We start from the raw sequence: 17,474 nt of genomic DNA on the forward strand, positions 1-17,474 counted from the left end.
TTAAAATTGTGTCTCACATGGGACTAAGTGACCATTATTTGAAGATTAATATATTTTATGAGCTGACAGATACAGAAACAGTGATCAATAACAGCCTGGAGGTCTATACATCACACTTCAGATATTGCAAGCAGTAGTTAAGAGAAGTATACCAAGCAATAGATGGTTTAATTCACTACATATTTCCACTGAAAAAAATGTCAAACTTCTGTAGTGCAAAAGACTGAAAGCCATGGGTTTAAATTACTATCTTCACAAAAAGGCAAATAAAAGATAACAGTGTACATCATTTTATATTAATCTCACTGAATCAACTTCATTCATATTTTACCACCCCTTCCAGGGGAAATAAGATCACATTATTGACAGTTTTGTGGTGAGTTTTCTTCCAATAATTTATTTATTGAGTTTCAGCCTTCACAACCTTGCCATTTTTTTCATTTCACAGACATAGGCACTGTCAAAAAATTGTTAAGTATGCCTTCTTGTACATTCCCATATCTCCTACCAGCATCTCCCCCTGGCCAGCTTTCCATCCAAACAATCCTTGTCAAAGTGGCAATTCTGTTCTGAACAAGAGTACATCAAGTGCAAACCGGTCTTTGCAAAACTGTGCAAGCCAAGGATCCCATTTGGTTGGTTGGCTGGGTTTTGCAAAGGCTTTACTCCTTCAGTACTCTGCCTCCAACATGTTACATTTCTGTGACCTTATCCAAAACCTGTAGTTCATGGGTTTTCAGCTAAGGCTTTTCTCTTTTTTTTTTACAGCACACACACATTGAAGATGATTGCTACTGATACTATAGGTATTTCCAAGATCTACAGGATAAAATGTCCAGGCAAAAGCTACAACACCAGCTACAAGCTGCTGATTTGGCAAAGTGCTTCTGGGAGTAAAAAAAAAAAAAAAAAAACTGCTACAACTTCCCCCATGAAAACCCTAAAACAAAGCCAAAACAACCCCACCACTACCCTCCAAAAAACAAATCAAACAAAAAAGAACCTCACAGACCAATAATGCACATATAGAGTGACATAAGCACATGACTGCTGAGAACAAACATATTGAAATCAACACACAGCACATGTGAATGCTTACATATCCTAGATTACTTTTTGTAATTATAAAGAGAACCAGCTTTTTTAAAATTATTATTTTATAGCTACTTAAGTAAATTCTGGTGAAATCAGCATTACTAAAGTTAGGGTACCAACTTATTAGAAGTTGGAACACTGCCAATCTGTCTACTCCCAGCTGTCTGAAAGCAAATATATTCATATCTAGCATATGTTAATGTTTTATTTGCATTGGAAATAAACTAAAATAATAATACGCTGCAGGTATTTTATATTTTATGAACTCCCTGGTAAAAATATAATGAAAAAGGAATGGAAAATATTAGCTCTTTTCCCACATAACCTCAACAAAATAGGTTATAAGGAGAGTAGAGCATGGCCTACAGCAAAATTCTGCATGTAAAAAAATATTTTCAATTCTCTACCAATAAAGTTACCAATATTATGTTTCCAATTTCTTCTTTAGTGCAGATTGCTACATATCCAGAGTAATGTATTTTAATGAATAAGGTTTTTCTTAAGCATACTTTATTTTAGTATTCACTCCTCAGGCACACAGTAAGACTAAAACTAGATGATTTTACCACTAACTGGAGTTCTCCTTGTATACTGATACATTGCCTCCAGACTTTGAATCTTCTAGTGGAGTTCCATAATGCACGGAGTCCAGAACAGCTAAAAGGCCACTCAGCTAGGAGGAAGCCACACTTCAATGCATGAAAGGTCTAAGACAGGCACAAGCACTGACTCCTCCCAGTCCTCCTTTGCTAACAAGGAACAACGAAATTCAAAGGACATGGGGAAGTAGGAAAGGAAACAAAATAGCAAAATATTTTGCAAAGTCCAAATGCTGTAAGATGTATTTTACTATACTGTAAACGATATTTAAATTTATAGAGAATAAAAGACATGCAAGGAATGGGTTTCTGGCTCAGAGGGGAATTGCAAGCCAAAAGACTCCCTGTTTTTCTTCTGATGAGGAATACTGCCCAGCTTACGAAGAACAAAGGTCATCTGAGACTACTTGCTCAGCAGCAAAAATCCCCTAACAATTCTGTCATTGGCTATTTAACAGAGATAAACCAAATATTGCTGTGGCCTAAGGGTAGTTTGAAATTTTCTATAGCTTTACAATGGAAAATATAGCAAAGACTGAGCACCTTGGGTCAAGGGTTAAACTGGCCCTGCCCACCAAAGCCAAGGGGATTCCTTCCATTGTCTTCTGGTGGCTGTGATTTCAGCACAGGAAAGGCCCCCAAGACATTCTTCGAGTGTCTCAACTTCCTGAGATGTTACACATCCCAGAGAAGTGAAGTCTCTGAGGAGATCTTCCCAAAATGTGCAAACTCCTGATAGAAATGACTGAAGAAGAAAAAGACAGGCTGCTCTCAGTGGTGCCCAGTAACAGGACAAGAGGCAATGGGCATAGATCAGAACACATAAAAATTCATTTGGACTGAAGAAAATACTTTGTTACTGTGAGGGTGGCTGAGCACTGGCACAGATTGCCCAGGAGGCTGAGGAGTCTCCATCTGTGTAGACATTGAAATGCTGGCTGGCCAGTCCTGGGCAGTCTGCACAACAGAGCCCTGCTTGAGCAGGAGGGTTGGACCAGGAGACCTCCAGAGCTCCCTTCTAACCTCAGCCCTTTTGTGAGACTGACATGGTAGCCGCTATGCTGGAATGACAGGTGCATCAAGTATGCTTTTCTGTTACAGCTTTGTAAATCTAAAACATCTCCACCGATTTTATTGACCTTACCTGAGTTCAAGGACATGTTTTTTCCTCTTGCAAAAGTATTTAATTGGAAAAATTATTTGTGTCCTATTTCTGAATGAATACGGATGCTGACTTTCTTTCGAAGTCACAAGAAGTAATAAAATGGTTTAAACAGCTGGTAAAGTACAATGTAATTAATCTCAGCAGTACAAGTGTACAATACAGTACAAGTACAATAAAAATGCTTTTTATTTGTCATTCCAGTGTGCTACTATCATTATATGTAATTCAAAAGCCTGAAAAATAAGGTTGATGTGAGTCATTTCAGCACAGAAAATCCAGAAGGCAGAGGTTGAATGGATACTATTCTACTAAATAGCATTCAGAAGTTCTGCATGCTGGCAACAGGAGGTTATAGTAAATAATACAGCTCTACAAAACAATCCAGTGCTGGCTATATTCAAGATATCTTTTAATACTGTCCTGAAGTAGGCTAATTTATCTGAATTTTCATATTAAAAAGAAATCTCAGAAGAATAGAATTTATGCTCTATATACACTTATGTTCTTTAAAAAGCCACATATAAGTATTTAAAATCACAAAGCAACTATTTTTTTATCAAGCAGAATGTTGCTTCTCCTTTATATTCTAAAACGTGCATTTTTAAAAGAACTATGATAAATGAGAAATCATGGTTTAACTGCTAAAAACTGCCTTTTCTTCCTCCAGTACTGATGCCTACTCTGCCACCCTGAGCCTGCTGGCTGCCCACAGCCCTCAGACTCATGCTGTGTTCCAGCCAGATTGCTGGAGATGTTCTTCCATTTCCCTTTTTCTGATTTACTGCAAGGATAAAATGACCTGTTCAGTCAGTGACTAATCACTTCTCCAAGTTGCAGCCTCTTTCTGTGCCACACTGAATGCAGAAACTTCTCCAGCACTTGGCTGAACATGGCAGGGGCTGGCATCCCACTTTGCTACTGATGGAAGTCACCTAAGGCTAGAGGATGAAAACCCAGGGGAAAAAGTGGCAATTTTGTAAAAATATGGAACTTGGTAAACAGCAGAGGCCTAAGTCCACAATGCTTCAAACTACGTGGATTAATTATGAATTTCAGAGTAAGTTTAACCAATATTCCTTAAGTTCCAAATAAAAATTCTGCACTTTTGCTGATGCTCAATTGCTGCTGCAACGAAGGAGCAGATGGACTTTCACAGCTCCTTCTCTCTGTGTTAGTAAGCTATAAGTGCTGGAGTTTGCAGAAGAGTGTCTAGCTTTTGGAGAAAAATGGGTGAATTATGAAGAGTGAGAGGGGAAATCCCTTTATTTTTAATCATAAAATTAAAATTTTCTGCAAGATAGCAAGACAGATCACTGCATCAGAAAGCCATGCATGTTACTAAGAACTACAATGTCCATATTTGTGTTTTAATTATTTTGTTTAAAATCCTTCCCAAGTTATAGAACCCCCTTACACACTCTCTCTCGACACCTGCTAGCACCAGAACCGTGAGCTGATTAGGTACTACCCCAATGCTTCTCACAGTTGCTTAAAATACTTGTGTTACACTGTGGATTTGGCTACAATGCACCGGAAACACATCAAATGTCCTGTCTCAGGAAAAAAAATGAACAGGTATATGTAAATATCACAGCCTGATGATTTGAGCATAATGGCTCAGATTTTAACCTCTACTGGAATCTGTTGGGATGGATTTAAACAGTTTGCTATTAGGTCAATAAGTATCTGCAGTGTCACTGGGAGGAAGAGAGTGATGAGAAGGGAGTAATTGCTTCCTGGAAATCAGTCTTTGGAGATGGGAATTATTACTGCACCAGATACTGGCACAAATATAATTTCTGGTCTTATAAAAACAAAAATCACCTAGTTTGTTTAAAATACACTTGTTCAATTTAAAAAGAATGCATATAGCTTTTGGAGGTGATGCCTTGGTGTTAATACACTGACTAATAGAAACATTACCATAAGATCTGCTGACCAAGCACCATTTCTCTCAGCTGCTAAGACATTGGCAGTCTTTCCACAATTCACTTAAAATAAATGAACTTGTCCTTGTACTTCTTAAGCCAAGCCTGTGGTCTAAAGCAATATTTATAGGGTCAGTAGGCAAGCTTAATCTCTCCACAATTCGTTTTGGTGCCTATCACCACAAAAGCAGAGGAGAGAAAAAATTAATGATCTTTTGCACATACCTTCTCAGAATTCTTTAAAATTGCATTGAGCATAGAAATAAGTGGTCTCTTCCTTCCAGCTCCCAACAATTCTCCACAGGAAGCTCCCATTGAACTAAAATGTACTGTGGTAGCTGGACTGAGTTTTACATTGTCTACAGCTGAAACATACATCCAACACACTGCTCCATTCATCTGCCCTGGAAGACTGCTGCTTCTTTCAGCCCATTACAGCTAATAGAAAACACAGTAATAATTTGCATTCATTGCCATTCCCCACGCTACCAGCATCGACCTTCACACAAGACAAAACAGTACAAGTTGTCTGAATGGCCTGAAAGGAAAGTATGGAGTTAGGCAAGAAGGTCAGGGTTTGGTTTTTTTGTTTGTTTTGTGGCTTTTTAATTTTGGCTCACAAAACGAACCGAAGTCAAAGCAATATTAGTTTAAAAAAAAATTATCTAAACCATTCTTTACTAAGTGTTCTTCAGTAAAGTAAACATTTCAGAAAAACATGAATAGACAGTTGTGCTGAAATTTTCAAAGTGTTGAAAATGTCATTGAACAAGACAAAACAAAGCTTCGCTGTCCAAAATGTAAATGCTGGACTGATCTGAAATTTAATTTCTAGGATTTGGCAGCGTGGGAAAGTCTCTTAGCATATAAAGTTAATGCCAGAATCAGGCTTAAAAATCCAGCACTTTACATTCCTATCTTACATACCTGATCACATCAGAGTAACTGATGTAAGATTAGTCTCACAACTTCAGCTGTCTAAAAGTTCAGTATCTGATCTAATCACCTGGGCTCTGTACACAAGCCATGGAAGGAGATGTCCAGTTCCAGAAGGCAACTAATCCCATCCTTTCCAGCCCCTCTCAGCACCAAGTGCCTTCTGGAGGTGTCAGTCTTTGCAGCTCATTATCAAGAGAGCCAAACTGCTGATGTCCACAACTAGTAAATGAAACAAATCAGGTAAATGCAACAGAAAATGACAGCAGGCTTGAAAATGCTTGGTTATGGTGTGTAACTCTCCCTGCAGTCTGAGTGTTAGCACACATCATGGCACCATGTCACACTGCACCAGCCGAGATGCTCTGAAGCAGTGCCAAGCACAAGCTGGGGGCACAGCCCTGATCAGAGGCCATTCACAGCCAACCATCTGGATGCAGATAATCTGCCGGGGGTGGGAAAGGGGAAGAGACTTCAGCCATGTGAGCCACAAGTGCCTGCCCTACTTCATTTACTAGTATAAGTGAAGCTACTTCAAATTGTATTCCCAAATTCTACATGTCTAAAGCCATGCAGAGAGACTCCATCCTCCATCACTAAGGAAAAAAAAAAAAAAATCCCAGAAAGCCTGCTTGCTGGTCACTGAAAGAGCCCCAAGTGCTGTACTCTTAACTCTGCCAGCTGTCATTAAATCCAAACTCACTCTTTTGATTTTTGGTGACTTGTTTTAACACCAGCAGAAGGAAGAAAGAAGTGTGGAGGGAAGCACTCAGCCCTGGGGGAGTGAGACACAGCCACAAGGCTCCAGCAGCTGTCACTGCTTGGGCACTTCTGCTCAAACAACAGTCTGGCAGAAACAACCCATCATCTGGTATGGGATAACAAATACCAGGAAAGAAACATCAATATCCATACATGTTCTGTCTTGAAACAAAAACTAAATCCAGCTAAAGAACAGTCTATCAGGCACCATTTTTTCTCAGCACTTATGATTGCTTATCCAAAACCAAGGATATGGCTCCATGAGCAACACTCCCTAATTGGGGGCAACCCCTTATCTGTTTTCCTAATTATTAGCCATCTGTGTTTGCTCTATATTATCTAGTCAGAAGCTACATCTTTTGCTGTTGTTCTGAGCACTGAAAACAATCAAGTTATTCTCAGAACCTATCCAAATGGAGCAACTCAGCTTTGAACCCCTACAGCAAGAACCAAGTTCAACAAGCACACTGACCTCAATCAGCTCAGACCCTGACCCGAAGACACCAAGACAGAATACAGCTGGCATATGTATATGAACTCAGAGACAACTTAGCATTTCCACCAAATTGGCCTGGAGAATAACAGAGTCTTGTAGCCTCCACTGCCTCTAACTTCCGTTCTCACTGAAACTTAACTACCCTGCCAATGAGGTTCCAATTTATGTTCTCTGTCCTTTGGTTCCCAGAATTCAGCCACTGCAAAAATTGTGTGATTTATTTTAAAAGTCACTTTAAATAATCTAGATAAAATTAGGAAAAAAATTTCAAAATCAATTTTTATTTATGTTTTCTGATCTAATTATTTTCCAGGTAGTTTGTCAAGAAAGTAGTATGTATGCATGTTATTTATAAATTGAATTATGTACTGGCATCAAATTAGCCACACTCAAAGCTAAGACACTTTGATGACATTAAGAATATAAAACAGGAAATTTCAGAGTAAACATCAGTGTGCTGTTCCAGAACTGCATCTTAATTCAAAGAAGTAACAATGCTCTGTGACAAGGTCCAAATGCTCATTCACATTTCTTGACTTTTGTCAAGACTCCCAATAAAAACAACTTTGGAAGAAGTTATATGATGTGAGTGCTTCCCCATTAACACATAGATAGAGAATTCCCAACTCAATTTACAGGCAGTACATTACAAAAACATAATTCAGAGGATCAGATTTTCAAATTCTGCCAGCATGGTCAGAGATTCAAATAGCCTCAACAGAGGCTTGAATGCCACACATGTCACATTCCTGAATTACCAATTACCCTGAGTCATCTCATATGCATGGAAATTCTGTGTAGCTGTGTTTTAAAAGTATTTGAATTCTTAGTTCCTCTTAATTAGAATTAATCTACTTGAGTAAGTTAATAAGGTTTCATAAAAAGGGATGGTTTGTGTAACTTCTAACACAATTAAATATTAATAAACTCCTGTGGGAGCTAGATCAATGGAGTACAAAATGTCTTCCTGAGTTTTATCTTACAACATGTCACTTTAACCAGTTATGTATTTCTCTACACTCTTTTAGAGGTTTTATACAGCAGTAGAACAGTGATGAAACTAGTAAAAAAAAATCTCAATATTCACAGAACAAAGAAGTGCGTGCATCTCATGCTCAATTTCAAGAATGGGTTCTACCATAGTCTGAAATACCTAACCATTACATATGGAATACACATACATAATCTGAAATACTATTGACAGTCCATCGAGATAGTCATTAAGCTGAAATTCTCTTTCTATAGCCCTACTTGCAACAAAACCAGAATACTATAAACCTAAAGTTAATCATGTATCCAATCCAGAAAGAAAATATTAAATCACCTTTTTCCACCTTTCTTGTAATTCTTTTATGACCTTTTGTGAAATAACATTTCTAGCTGTCTGGGTTTTGCTGGCTTCTTTTCTCTTAACTAAGGAAGAAGAATCATAAATCTGAACCTCCATTTCTAAGCTTGATAACATAAGGTTGGTAGTACACTGTTCATGTGATAAGGTGTTGGAGACCCTGGTCAAACACCAGGCAATTGTTCTTGAATTTCTAGCAGTTTGGTCTTAAACATAGATATGGAAGTCTGAAGAAATATTTATAAATAACTTATTTTTCTTTTTTAATTTTTAAAATAAATATCTGTGCTAAATAAAAATAACATAACTAAAATGAAACAAAATATCCCACATGAGTATCAAAACCTTCTGGTTATCAGTTCCCCAGAACACTTCAGAGAAGTCTAAGTTCTCTGACTCCTCAACACAACTATTTAATGACCAGTTCTTCCACTGACATATTTACAGAAAGGTTCATATTATTTAAGATCTCAAAGCATTCATTAGCAAGAGGCACAAGAGTGAAACTTACATTGACATTCCTTGCAGCACTTGCCATCCACATAGGCCAGGGCAGAGTTAAGTGGACATTCAGCAAGGGGGCAAATCAAAGCCTCGCACTGCACAGTACCGTTCTAGGAGAACAAAAGGGGCTTAACTGGTGGTTTTATTTAGCAATAGCAGAGATGTTCTCAAACACAGGAACCTGAAAATCTATTTTTAAATGCAATGAACTTTCTAACAACGTCCAAAAAAGACAGTCTTTTTTGGGTCTTTTAATAACTACAAGAACAGAAACCACACCTTCAGAATGTCACACATATAATCTTTTAATATGAATGATGTGCTCTTTGAGATGATAATGATCGAATTTTTTTTTAGAGGCAAATCTATTTGGAGGCAAAACATTCTGCCAAGCAGCAAAAAAAAAAAAAAAAAGAAACTGACAGATTACTGTGAAATGACAAGTGCACAGAAAAATACTCTGCCTTCTGATTTTGTTAGAGAGAGTGTATTTCTAAAAGGTAGCAATATTATACACTGTAAGAAAAATCCAAGACAAAAATATGCAATTAATTTAACTCTAAATTCAAAGGATTTTAAACATTTATCAGCCAGATTTGATGCCATAAAATACTAAAATCAAAATTAATATCTCTCCAGAAACAAAGGTAAAAAATACAAAGCTTAAAGAGATCCATTTAGCCAGTTATAGATAGCTGCAAATCAATATGAGGTGCAGTACAGACATTTTCACTGGCTTCTAATGGCCTTTGGATTAAGGATTTAATGAATTCAAATGGAATGAAAGTGTTTTATATCAATGGACAACAATACAAACACCCTAGCTTGGTACCTGAAAGAATACTTGTAATCACATCTGCAGTTGTGATACCTTTGGGAATCTTGCATCCACCAAATCTTTTTCATTTGTAATATAACAAAGCTCACATATGACCCTGACATTTTACTTTTTATTACTTATTGAGATGTAACCAAAGGCAACCAAAGGAAATCGGAGACAAGGGATCTATTAAATAATTTGCTAAGAAAAAGGCTGTGTTTTATAGAGACAAAAAGCACGGAATCAGAATTCCAGAGATACTGTTTGCAACTCAGTGCAAGGGACTAACGTGATAGCTAAGTATATTCCCTAGCACACATGCTAGTAATGCTGAAAATATAAGAAAACATATGTATTAATACCATTCATTAGATTTGAACAGATTCTAAAGTTCTTTGTTGTTAGTACTTAGCATACATTTGGAAGTTCTCAACAAAACTATTCAGAGGAAATGCTGGAGTTCCTTACTCTCCACTCAAACCATAGCCATACCATGCAAGTGCAGTTCTTACAGCCATCCGTCCAGGATTCAAACTCTCTGTAGGTTGTGCCTTTCATTGTGCAGGTTCTTTCACAGTAGCACTGATCCAACTTGTTCATCCTCTGCTCAGCTTGAGACAACTGTATTTACGGTTCACAAAAATGTTTTGAATTTCTAAGTGGCTTACACATTAGTAAAAACACAATTCAAACTGTCTCCAGAACACAGATGACAAAATAAATTAAGGCAAACACAATCAGAGACAATAAAACAATTATTCTTAAATACAACATGATTAAACCATCAGCTGTTCAGAGACGGAAATTGAGAAGCAAGACACAATGCACTTCATCTTTCTTATCATCATGACATCAGGAACATCATGAAACAAAATGAGCAGCTTCTCACTTCTCATCCTTGTATAGGTAAACTGATCAAGAATCTTGCTCCACATAAAGTACTCACAGACAGAGTGGACAAATAAGTTCAGAACCAACAAAATGCAATTTTTTCTGCACTTGAGCCAAGGCATTTTTAACATTAGTGTATCAAAGCAGCTAGGTAACAGCATTCTTGCAGATATCTAAAGAACTGACATTTAAAATCAGAGTAGTCTATTTTCACCAGCAGATATGAATGCTTTTGGTGCAATATTCTAAAGGAAAGAAAGAAGAAAGTCCTGGTTTGAATTCTTAGCTCCTTGTCTTGCATATATTTTGTCTGAATGTGGCAGCTCAGTCTTGAAAAGTCTTGATAAGTCTTGCTGTTATAAACACCATAAACACAGCTACCCATTTCATTCTAGGTTTATTGATTTATTAGCCTTATAGGTAGAATTTGGATATCTATGAACCCTTTCCTTGCTCAGGTGTTTGGATGCTCTTTACTATTAAAATATATGATTCTATAAAAATATTAAAACACAAGAAAACTCTCTGAACCAAGAATCTGTATGTATAAATTAGGCACAGATACATAAAGATGTAAACATATCATGCAGGGATGTCCTGCACACAGCCATGTGCACAACCCCACACAAGCATGAATAATCTAAAAATACAGCAAATAAATACTGACAATCCCCATTTCCCCTATGACTAGAGTCCTAGTAAACATTACCTTAGCTGATGTTTTTGCTAAAATGTCTTGCAGTTCCATAATTTTCTGCACAAGTCCATGGAAGTCATTACAAGTTGGACATGCTGGAATAATACAATATGTGTTAATAAATTAATTCACAATAGATTCAATCATGCCAAAGTTGACAAATAATATGCTTAAATTCAAGGTTTTAAGAAAGCTTGTAGGACAGAAAGAAGGTAAAAAGCACACCTTTCATTTTATGATATAAGAATTAATAGACTTACTGCGATTAAGATCTGGGCACTGAGAAATAAATCCTTGAGGCATGATAAGTAATTGCACATCTTGCATTATGCCCTGTGTGTTAGTGGAGAGAAAACAAAAGGATACATTATTTTTACCTGTCAAAATTATGTTTTTTTCATTCACCATGTAAAACATTAAAGCCCACAAAGAAAAACTACCTGATTAAAAAATACTTATGAATAAACAGCTTCATGTCTGGACCCAATTCAGTGATAGAAGAATAAGCAGAAATAGAAATAGATAGATGAACAGGCATACTGAATAATTTTTAAAGACATAAGATTAAATGTCAAGATATAATTATTTGGCAAGAGTTTGGTGGGTTTGAATTCATTGTTATTTTTAGTTAGTAACTGCAGAAAAGCTTGCAAATGACCTTTAAAAAGTAATTTGAAAACAGCTGCAGTTTCAGTTACTTAGAAATACTCTTTTAAATAAAATGCAAATTTTTTACAAGCTATAGCTCTTAAATAAATTTGAAGATTAAAGAAACTAAAGTCAAGAAAAATGCATTAATGCAAACTCTTAATGAATTTGTGCTGGTTTTGGCTGGAGTAGAGTTAATTTTCTTCACAGCAAAGTAGCTGGCATGAGGCTGTATATTGTATTTGTGCTGAAAACGCTGCTGATAACACTGGGATGTTACAGAAATTACACAGCAGCAAGGTCTTTTCCGCTTCCCCCACCACCCCCACCAGTGAGGAGGCTGCGGATGCACAAGGAGCTGGGAGAGATACAGCCAGGACAGCTGCCCCAGCTGACCAAAGAAGGGGTCATATCCAAGACCATAGAGCATCATGCACAGCATTTAAAGCTGGGCAAGAAGAAGGAAGCAGGCAACATTGGGAGTGGTGGCATTTGCCTTCCCAAGTAGCCATTACAGGGCCCTGCTTTCCTGGGGATGGCTGAACACCTGCTTGCCCATGGAAAGTCATGAATGAAGTCCTTGTTTTGCTTTGCTTGTGTGGCTTTGCTTTACCTATTAAATTCCGTCTCAAACTATGACTTTTCTAGCTTTCACCCTTCCAATTCTATCCCCAACCCACCAGCAAGGGAAGTGTGCAAGTTGCTATGTGGTGCCAGCTGGGGTTAAACAAAAAATTCTGATGGGGATCCTTCCATAAAGATGGCAAACTTCTGAGAAACTACATGTCTGTTACACAGCTTCAGAGCTGCATGTTGTTAAGAACTTAGGGAGAAAGGGATGGTTTCACCCAGAAGAATAGAGCCCATGCTTGCAGGCAGATTTTACATGCTTAGTTAAGATGTAATTAGTAGCCAGTATGCTGCTCTCCAATAGCAAAGGCCAAAGAGCAATTTCAAAGCAATCCAAGAGCTGTGTTATGATTACAGAAGCACAAACTGATTGAGCACAAACTGACGACCTCCTGAGATCATCTACTCCAACTCCCCTGCTCAAGCAAGACCAGCTACAGCAGATTGCCTAGGACTTTGTCCAAACAACTTCTGAGTATCTCCATAGTTGTCTTTCTTTGACAAGCCTCACAGTAGAATTATTTTCTGATGTTCAGATCGAATTCCAGGTGTTTCAGGTTTTGCCCATTGCTTTTTGGCCTGTCAGTGGGCACTAGTGAGAAAAGTCTGGATCCCTTATCTTCACTCCCCTCACAAATTCAGATATTTATCCACATTGATGAGATCCTCCTGATACCTCCTGAGTCTTCTCCAGGCTGAACAATTCCAAAACTCTCAGCCTCTCATCATATGAAAGATGATTCAATCCCTTTAATAATTTTATTTCACTCTTTATCTTTCAGGGAATGCATACCTTAAAATATCCATGTGCAGTATTCCTCTGTCCCAGCCAAAAGGTTGTACCCAAAGGTAAGTCCATGAAAGGCTTCTCCACAACTCTTTCATAAATTCTGAAAAAGAAGGGGAAAATAGAATCCCACGTTGTTATCATTTAAATTACTCAGAGCTCAAATATCCCAAATGTGACAATTTCTTATAAAACAACACTCTTCACTTACTTATTGCAGTCCACATGTAAAATCAAGTGAGAGGCACTGATTGCTAAGGAAAGTCTGTGCCATTTATCATCTGCCAAAATGTATGGGAACACTTCTGTGTGGGAGCGATGACTGCCTGAACGATAATGCAACCTGATTTCATTTCGATGACCGCTGCTTTCCAGCTCCAGGTACCTGTACCATAAATGCATCATCATGTCATGAAGCATTCTTTTCAGCAAAGCAACATTTTACATAAGACATCTTTTCATCATCATGCACCAACTATTTAAAAAAGGAAGAAAAACAAGCAGATACAAGGCAAAAGTAAACCATTTCCAGATTTTCATTATTCCACTTCTCAGTGAGAAATAATAGCAGGTTCAAACTTTCAAGTAACTACACAAGATTCCAAACCAAATATGTTTTCCTCTAACAAAACAATTTTCCATAACATGATCTGAATTACACTATTATAAATACAATGAAAGAACAATAGGGATACTCTGAAGGCATGAATGCACAAAAGACAACTCCAAGTTTTGCAATAGGGACATCATTAGTAAGCACCAAGGGAAGTAAAGACTGAGATTGAACACTGCTTTGTCTCCTTTTACATGTACTGTTACATCTTCTTTCATTTTCTGTAATAAGATTTCTCAAAATATGTATAAAATCAAGAAATGCTAACTCTTCAGAACAATTTATATATGTGCACTTATTTGCTTTGTTAAATTAGTAGGTGTATTTGCGGGGCGGGTGTACACACACATATATATACACATCTATATATGTATATACATATATATGTAAATATGGATACATGGATATATATAGCAAAAACCCAGCAATGCAGCTGTGCTGAGACAAGTGAATCTAGCAGATTTATAACACAAGCTTTGATGGTAAAATTCCAGCCATTCAATTTAAAAAGCACTCCATAGCCAAACTCGATTCTTAGACAGGCTGTCTCTCATATGTTGGACATCTTCTGGGAAAAAAGCCTGATTAACTATTTATCTTTTTAAAGTACTAGGTTTCTCATTTTAAAATTCCTCAAGAAAATTATCTTTACACAGGAAAGAGAAACAGAAATAGAGATTCCCCTAATAATCATGTGAAACCTAAAGCTAAAGATCAAGGAGATTAACGGATGGGGTGAGATACACAACAACTGGGAGAATGGACAGTTCGTTTTTGTCTATTTTTTGGCTACATCTGCAAAAAGACATGGCAGTGGCTTGTAAGCTGAGTGCACATGTGTTCTTGGGTGATGTCATTTACTTTAACAGACTATCTATATTAAGGAATAGAAAAGAAAATGATTCCAGTTTTGAAGAGTAAAAATGAGACCAAATCAAAACTATCTTGTACAATCATCATCCCTAGGAGAAGGCTGGGCTTACTGCACATCTCTGCTTCCTTCAGGGTGTTCCACTGTGGAACATACCTAGCAACAGCACAAAAATAACTAAGATTTTTGCAAAACCAGAAAAGGACAATTTCTTCTTCCTCATATTAAGAAAGCAGTTAACTAGAGTCAGATACAAATTTTATAATCAATTTACCTCCTCATGGCCCAAAAATAATTTTTACATTGGCAAGAAGGAGAAACTAATTGAAGGCCTGGCTGGAAAAATTGCACAATAGTGGCAGGACATCAATCAACTTAATAATCTCCTTCATAACTCAAGCTTCAATGATAAAAATAAGGTTACTCTCAACCAAAAAGAGAAGGGGACTCTTCCAGTAACTTTTAAGTGCCTTCACCCAGCTGCAGAAAATGAATTGAAAACAAAAGGCATGGATATGTTGAAGCATTACCTCCTGGTAGAACTAAGAGCTCTCCTTCATTCCAAGTCAAAAGCAGAACTGATGGCAGCACACAAAAATGCAGGCAGGCAGGGAACAAACTACACTACTAGACATACAGTCACTACAGAAGGTATAAAACAAACACTTGTGTTGCCCTTATGCATGTAAGATAATGAAACCTCTGCAGATGAATCATGGATTTGCCAATAAAAAGAAGACATTGCTGTATAAATTTCATGAATTAAGAACTGCTGAGAGAGGATGCTGACAATCAATGACGCTGTAATAAGCAAGGAAATTTTCCTGCACAAAGCTGCACAGAAACTGTGGACACTTGTGGTTTTGTTATAATGGTGATTAACGCACTGTTTTGACATTCACAGACAGTATCTTTTGTTCTACCATTTGGTAAACTAACAAATATAACTACCTTTGAAATGAGAAAACATGCATCAAAATGAAAAAGAAAATAGCAGCCATTAGGAGAATTATTAGAATAATCATTTATGGTTTATTAATAATCTGTAGATGCAGTAGCAAAACACAATTAGAAAAGCAAGTGAAACGACAGCCAAAGCAATACTGCTTTCAGCTTGAACAAATGTCATGATGCTGAAACACAGACGTGAAAGTGAATAATTTCCACTCAATTTTTTACAAAATGCTGTGCTTGCTATTCCCCTTTTCTACATTTGTTTAAATGCCTGTATCCATCTAAGGATGGCTCTATCTCAGCCTCATGAGTTTCAGGAAATGCAAAGTCTATCCACAGTGAGGCTTCATGTTCCATCTGTGAGGCTGTAACACTTGGGTGCATGGTTTCCAAAGGTTTGGAAGAGTCTTTCAGAAAATACACTAAACATTAACAAACATACCTGGATTTTAGAAATTCATGTCTGGCGACAAAAACACTCTATACTTGTCTGTACACTCTGGATTACTAATCATCTGAGAGAAAAAGGAGGGTACTTTTAACTCCTGAAGGACTTGCTCCCAAACAAAAAAGTAACTGCATTGTACTGCAGTCTTCTCCTAGCCAAGAATATCAATACTGAAAAGCTTCAGGGGAACTTCATCAGCTGAATCACCAGTTCCTTGTCCACATCAGCCTAGCCCAGCCCAGTCATCACGGGGAGAGCAGCAGCCAAAGATATCCCATTTAAATATCACTGATGCTTCTCCCAACAGCTCCAAGGTCTTCTATGCCGCAGAAGGCAAACAAGTTTTGGAGAGAAAAATAAACCACAATGAGAAACCAAATACAACAGGAGAACCTGCACCTCTCTTCCTAATGCCCATAATCTCTGTAGCTGTTTAATCAATACCACCCTACCTGATTTTAGCCCCCCCCCCCCCCAAAAAAAAAAAAACTACACCCACCTTGGGTTAAACTTAGATTTAACTTCAGAGAGATGATATGTGTTTAGGTTTTTCTATGTTTGACATGCAGAGAATAAAATGCCAACCTGGGAAAAAAGGTTGCTACATCTCTGTAGGTCACTCTTGTGTGCACAATCATTGCAAAGGCAACAGCCAAGGCCACGGCATCAGATCAGCTGCTCTGCTTGGAAACCAGCCACGCAGCAATCCCTAAGGTACTGACTATGGATGAGCCTGTCTTTGTAAGAGGAAGAAATTCGTTTTGAATGCCCCAGAGGAATCTGAGACAGAAAACAGTGATGTTTGCTCTGCTGCTCAGCACTCATCTGTTGTAACTTCTAAGTAAGAGCTGGGACTCAGCAGATCTGCTCAGCTGTGGAGTTCTAATGACCATCCTGGCAAAGGACATGTGGTCACACCAGCCTAGCCACAACCTGCTCTTCGGGAGGTGACAGACTAACACAGGGGAGACTGTGGATATACAGCAAAAATTAGATTTGGGGGGTGAAACACCAGATGGTCTCAGTGCACACAGTAGCAGTCTTTGAGAAGAGGGAAGTATGGCCATTCCATCTAACATGCAGTGTTGACAATGCCAGGTTTCTGATGGCTCACTTATTTATTTAGCATCCTTTGTCATACAACAAATGCACATACTTAGTCCAGACAATGAATAATTTCAACTTCGATTTACAGCATGTAGACAAGTATTTCAGAAGCCAAAGGTAAAATATCATGTCTGCTGCTTATGAATTTATTACAGGATAGTGGGGTTTTTAACTT

General features: G+C 37.7%; 1 protein-coding gene across 2 annotated transcripts in view; it reads right to left on the reverse strand.

Annotated features, from left to right (window-relative positions):
* Positions 1 to 17,474, reverse strand: part of NELL2 (neural EGFL like 2) — a 132,711-nt gene that overhangs the window by 89,181 nt on the left and 26,056 nt on the right. For both annotated transcript variants that reach the window (XM_032744686.3, XM_032744694.3), the window contains exons 4-9: positions 13,518 to 13,691; positions 13,313 to 13,409; positions 11,502 to 11,574; positions 11,254 to 11,336; positions 10,146 to 10,274; positions 8,841 to 8,943 (exon numbers count right to left, since the gene is read on the reverse strand). In XM_032744686.3, coding sequence (XP_032600577.2) covers positions 8,841 to 8,943; positions 10,146 to 10,274; positions 11,254 to 11,336; positions 11,502 to 11,574; positions 13,313 to 13,409; positions 13,518 to 13,691 — 659 coding nt within the window. The remainder of the gene's footprint in view (positions 1 to 8,840; positions 8,944 to 10,145; positions 10,275 to 11,253; positions 11,337 to 11,501; positions 11,575 to 13,312; positions 13,410 to 13,517; positions 13,692 to 17,474) is intronic.

The sequence above is a fragment of the Taeniopygia guttata genome, chromosome 1A (assembly GCF_048771995.1).
Source record: "Taeniopygia guttata chromosome 1A, bTaeGut7.mat, whole genome shotgun sequence".
Taxonomy (NCBI): domain Eukaryota; kingdom Metazoa; phylum Chordata; class Aves; order Passeriformes; family Estrildidae; genus Taeniopygia; species Taeniopygia guttata.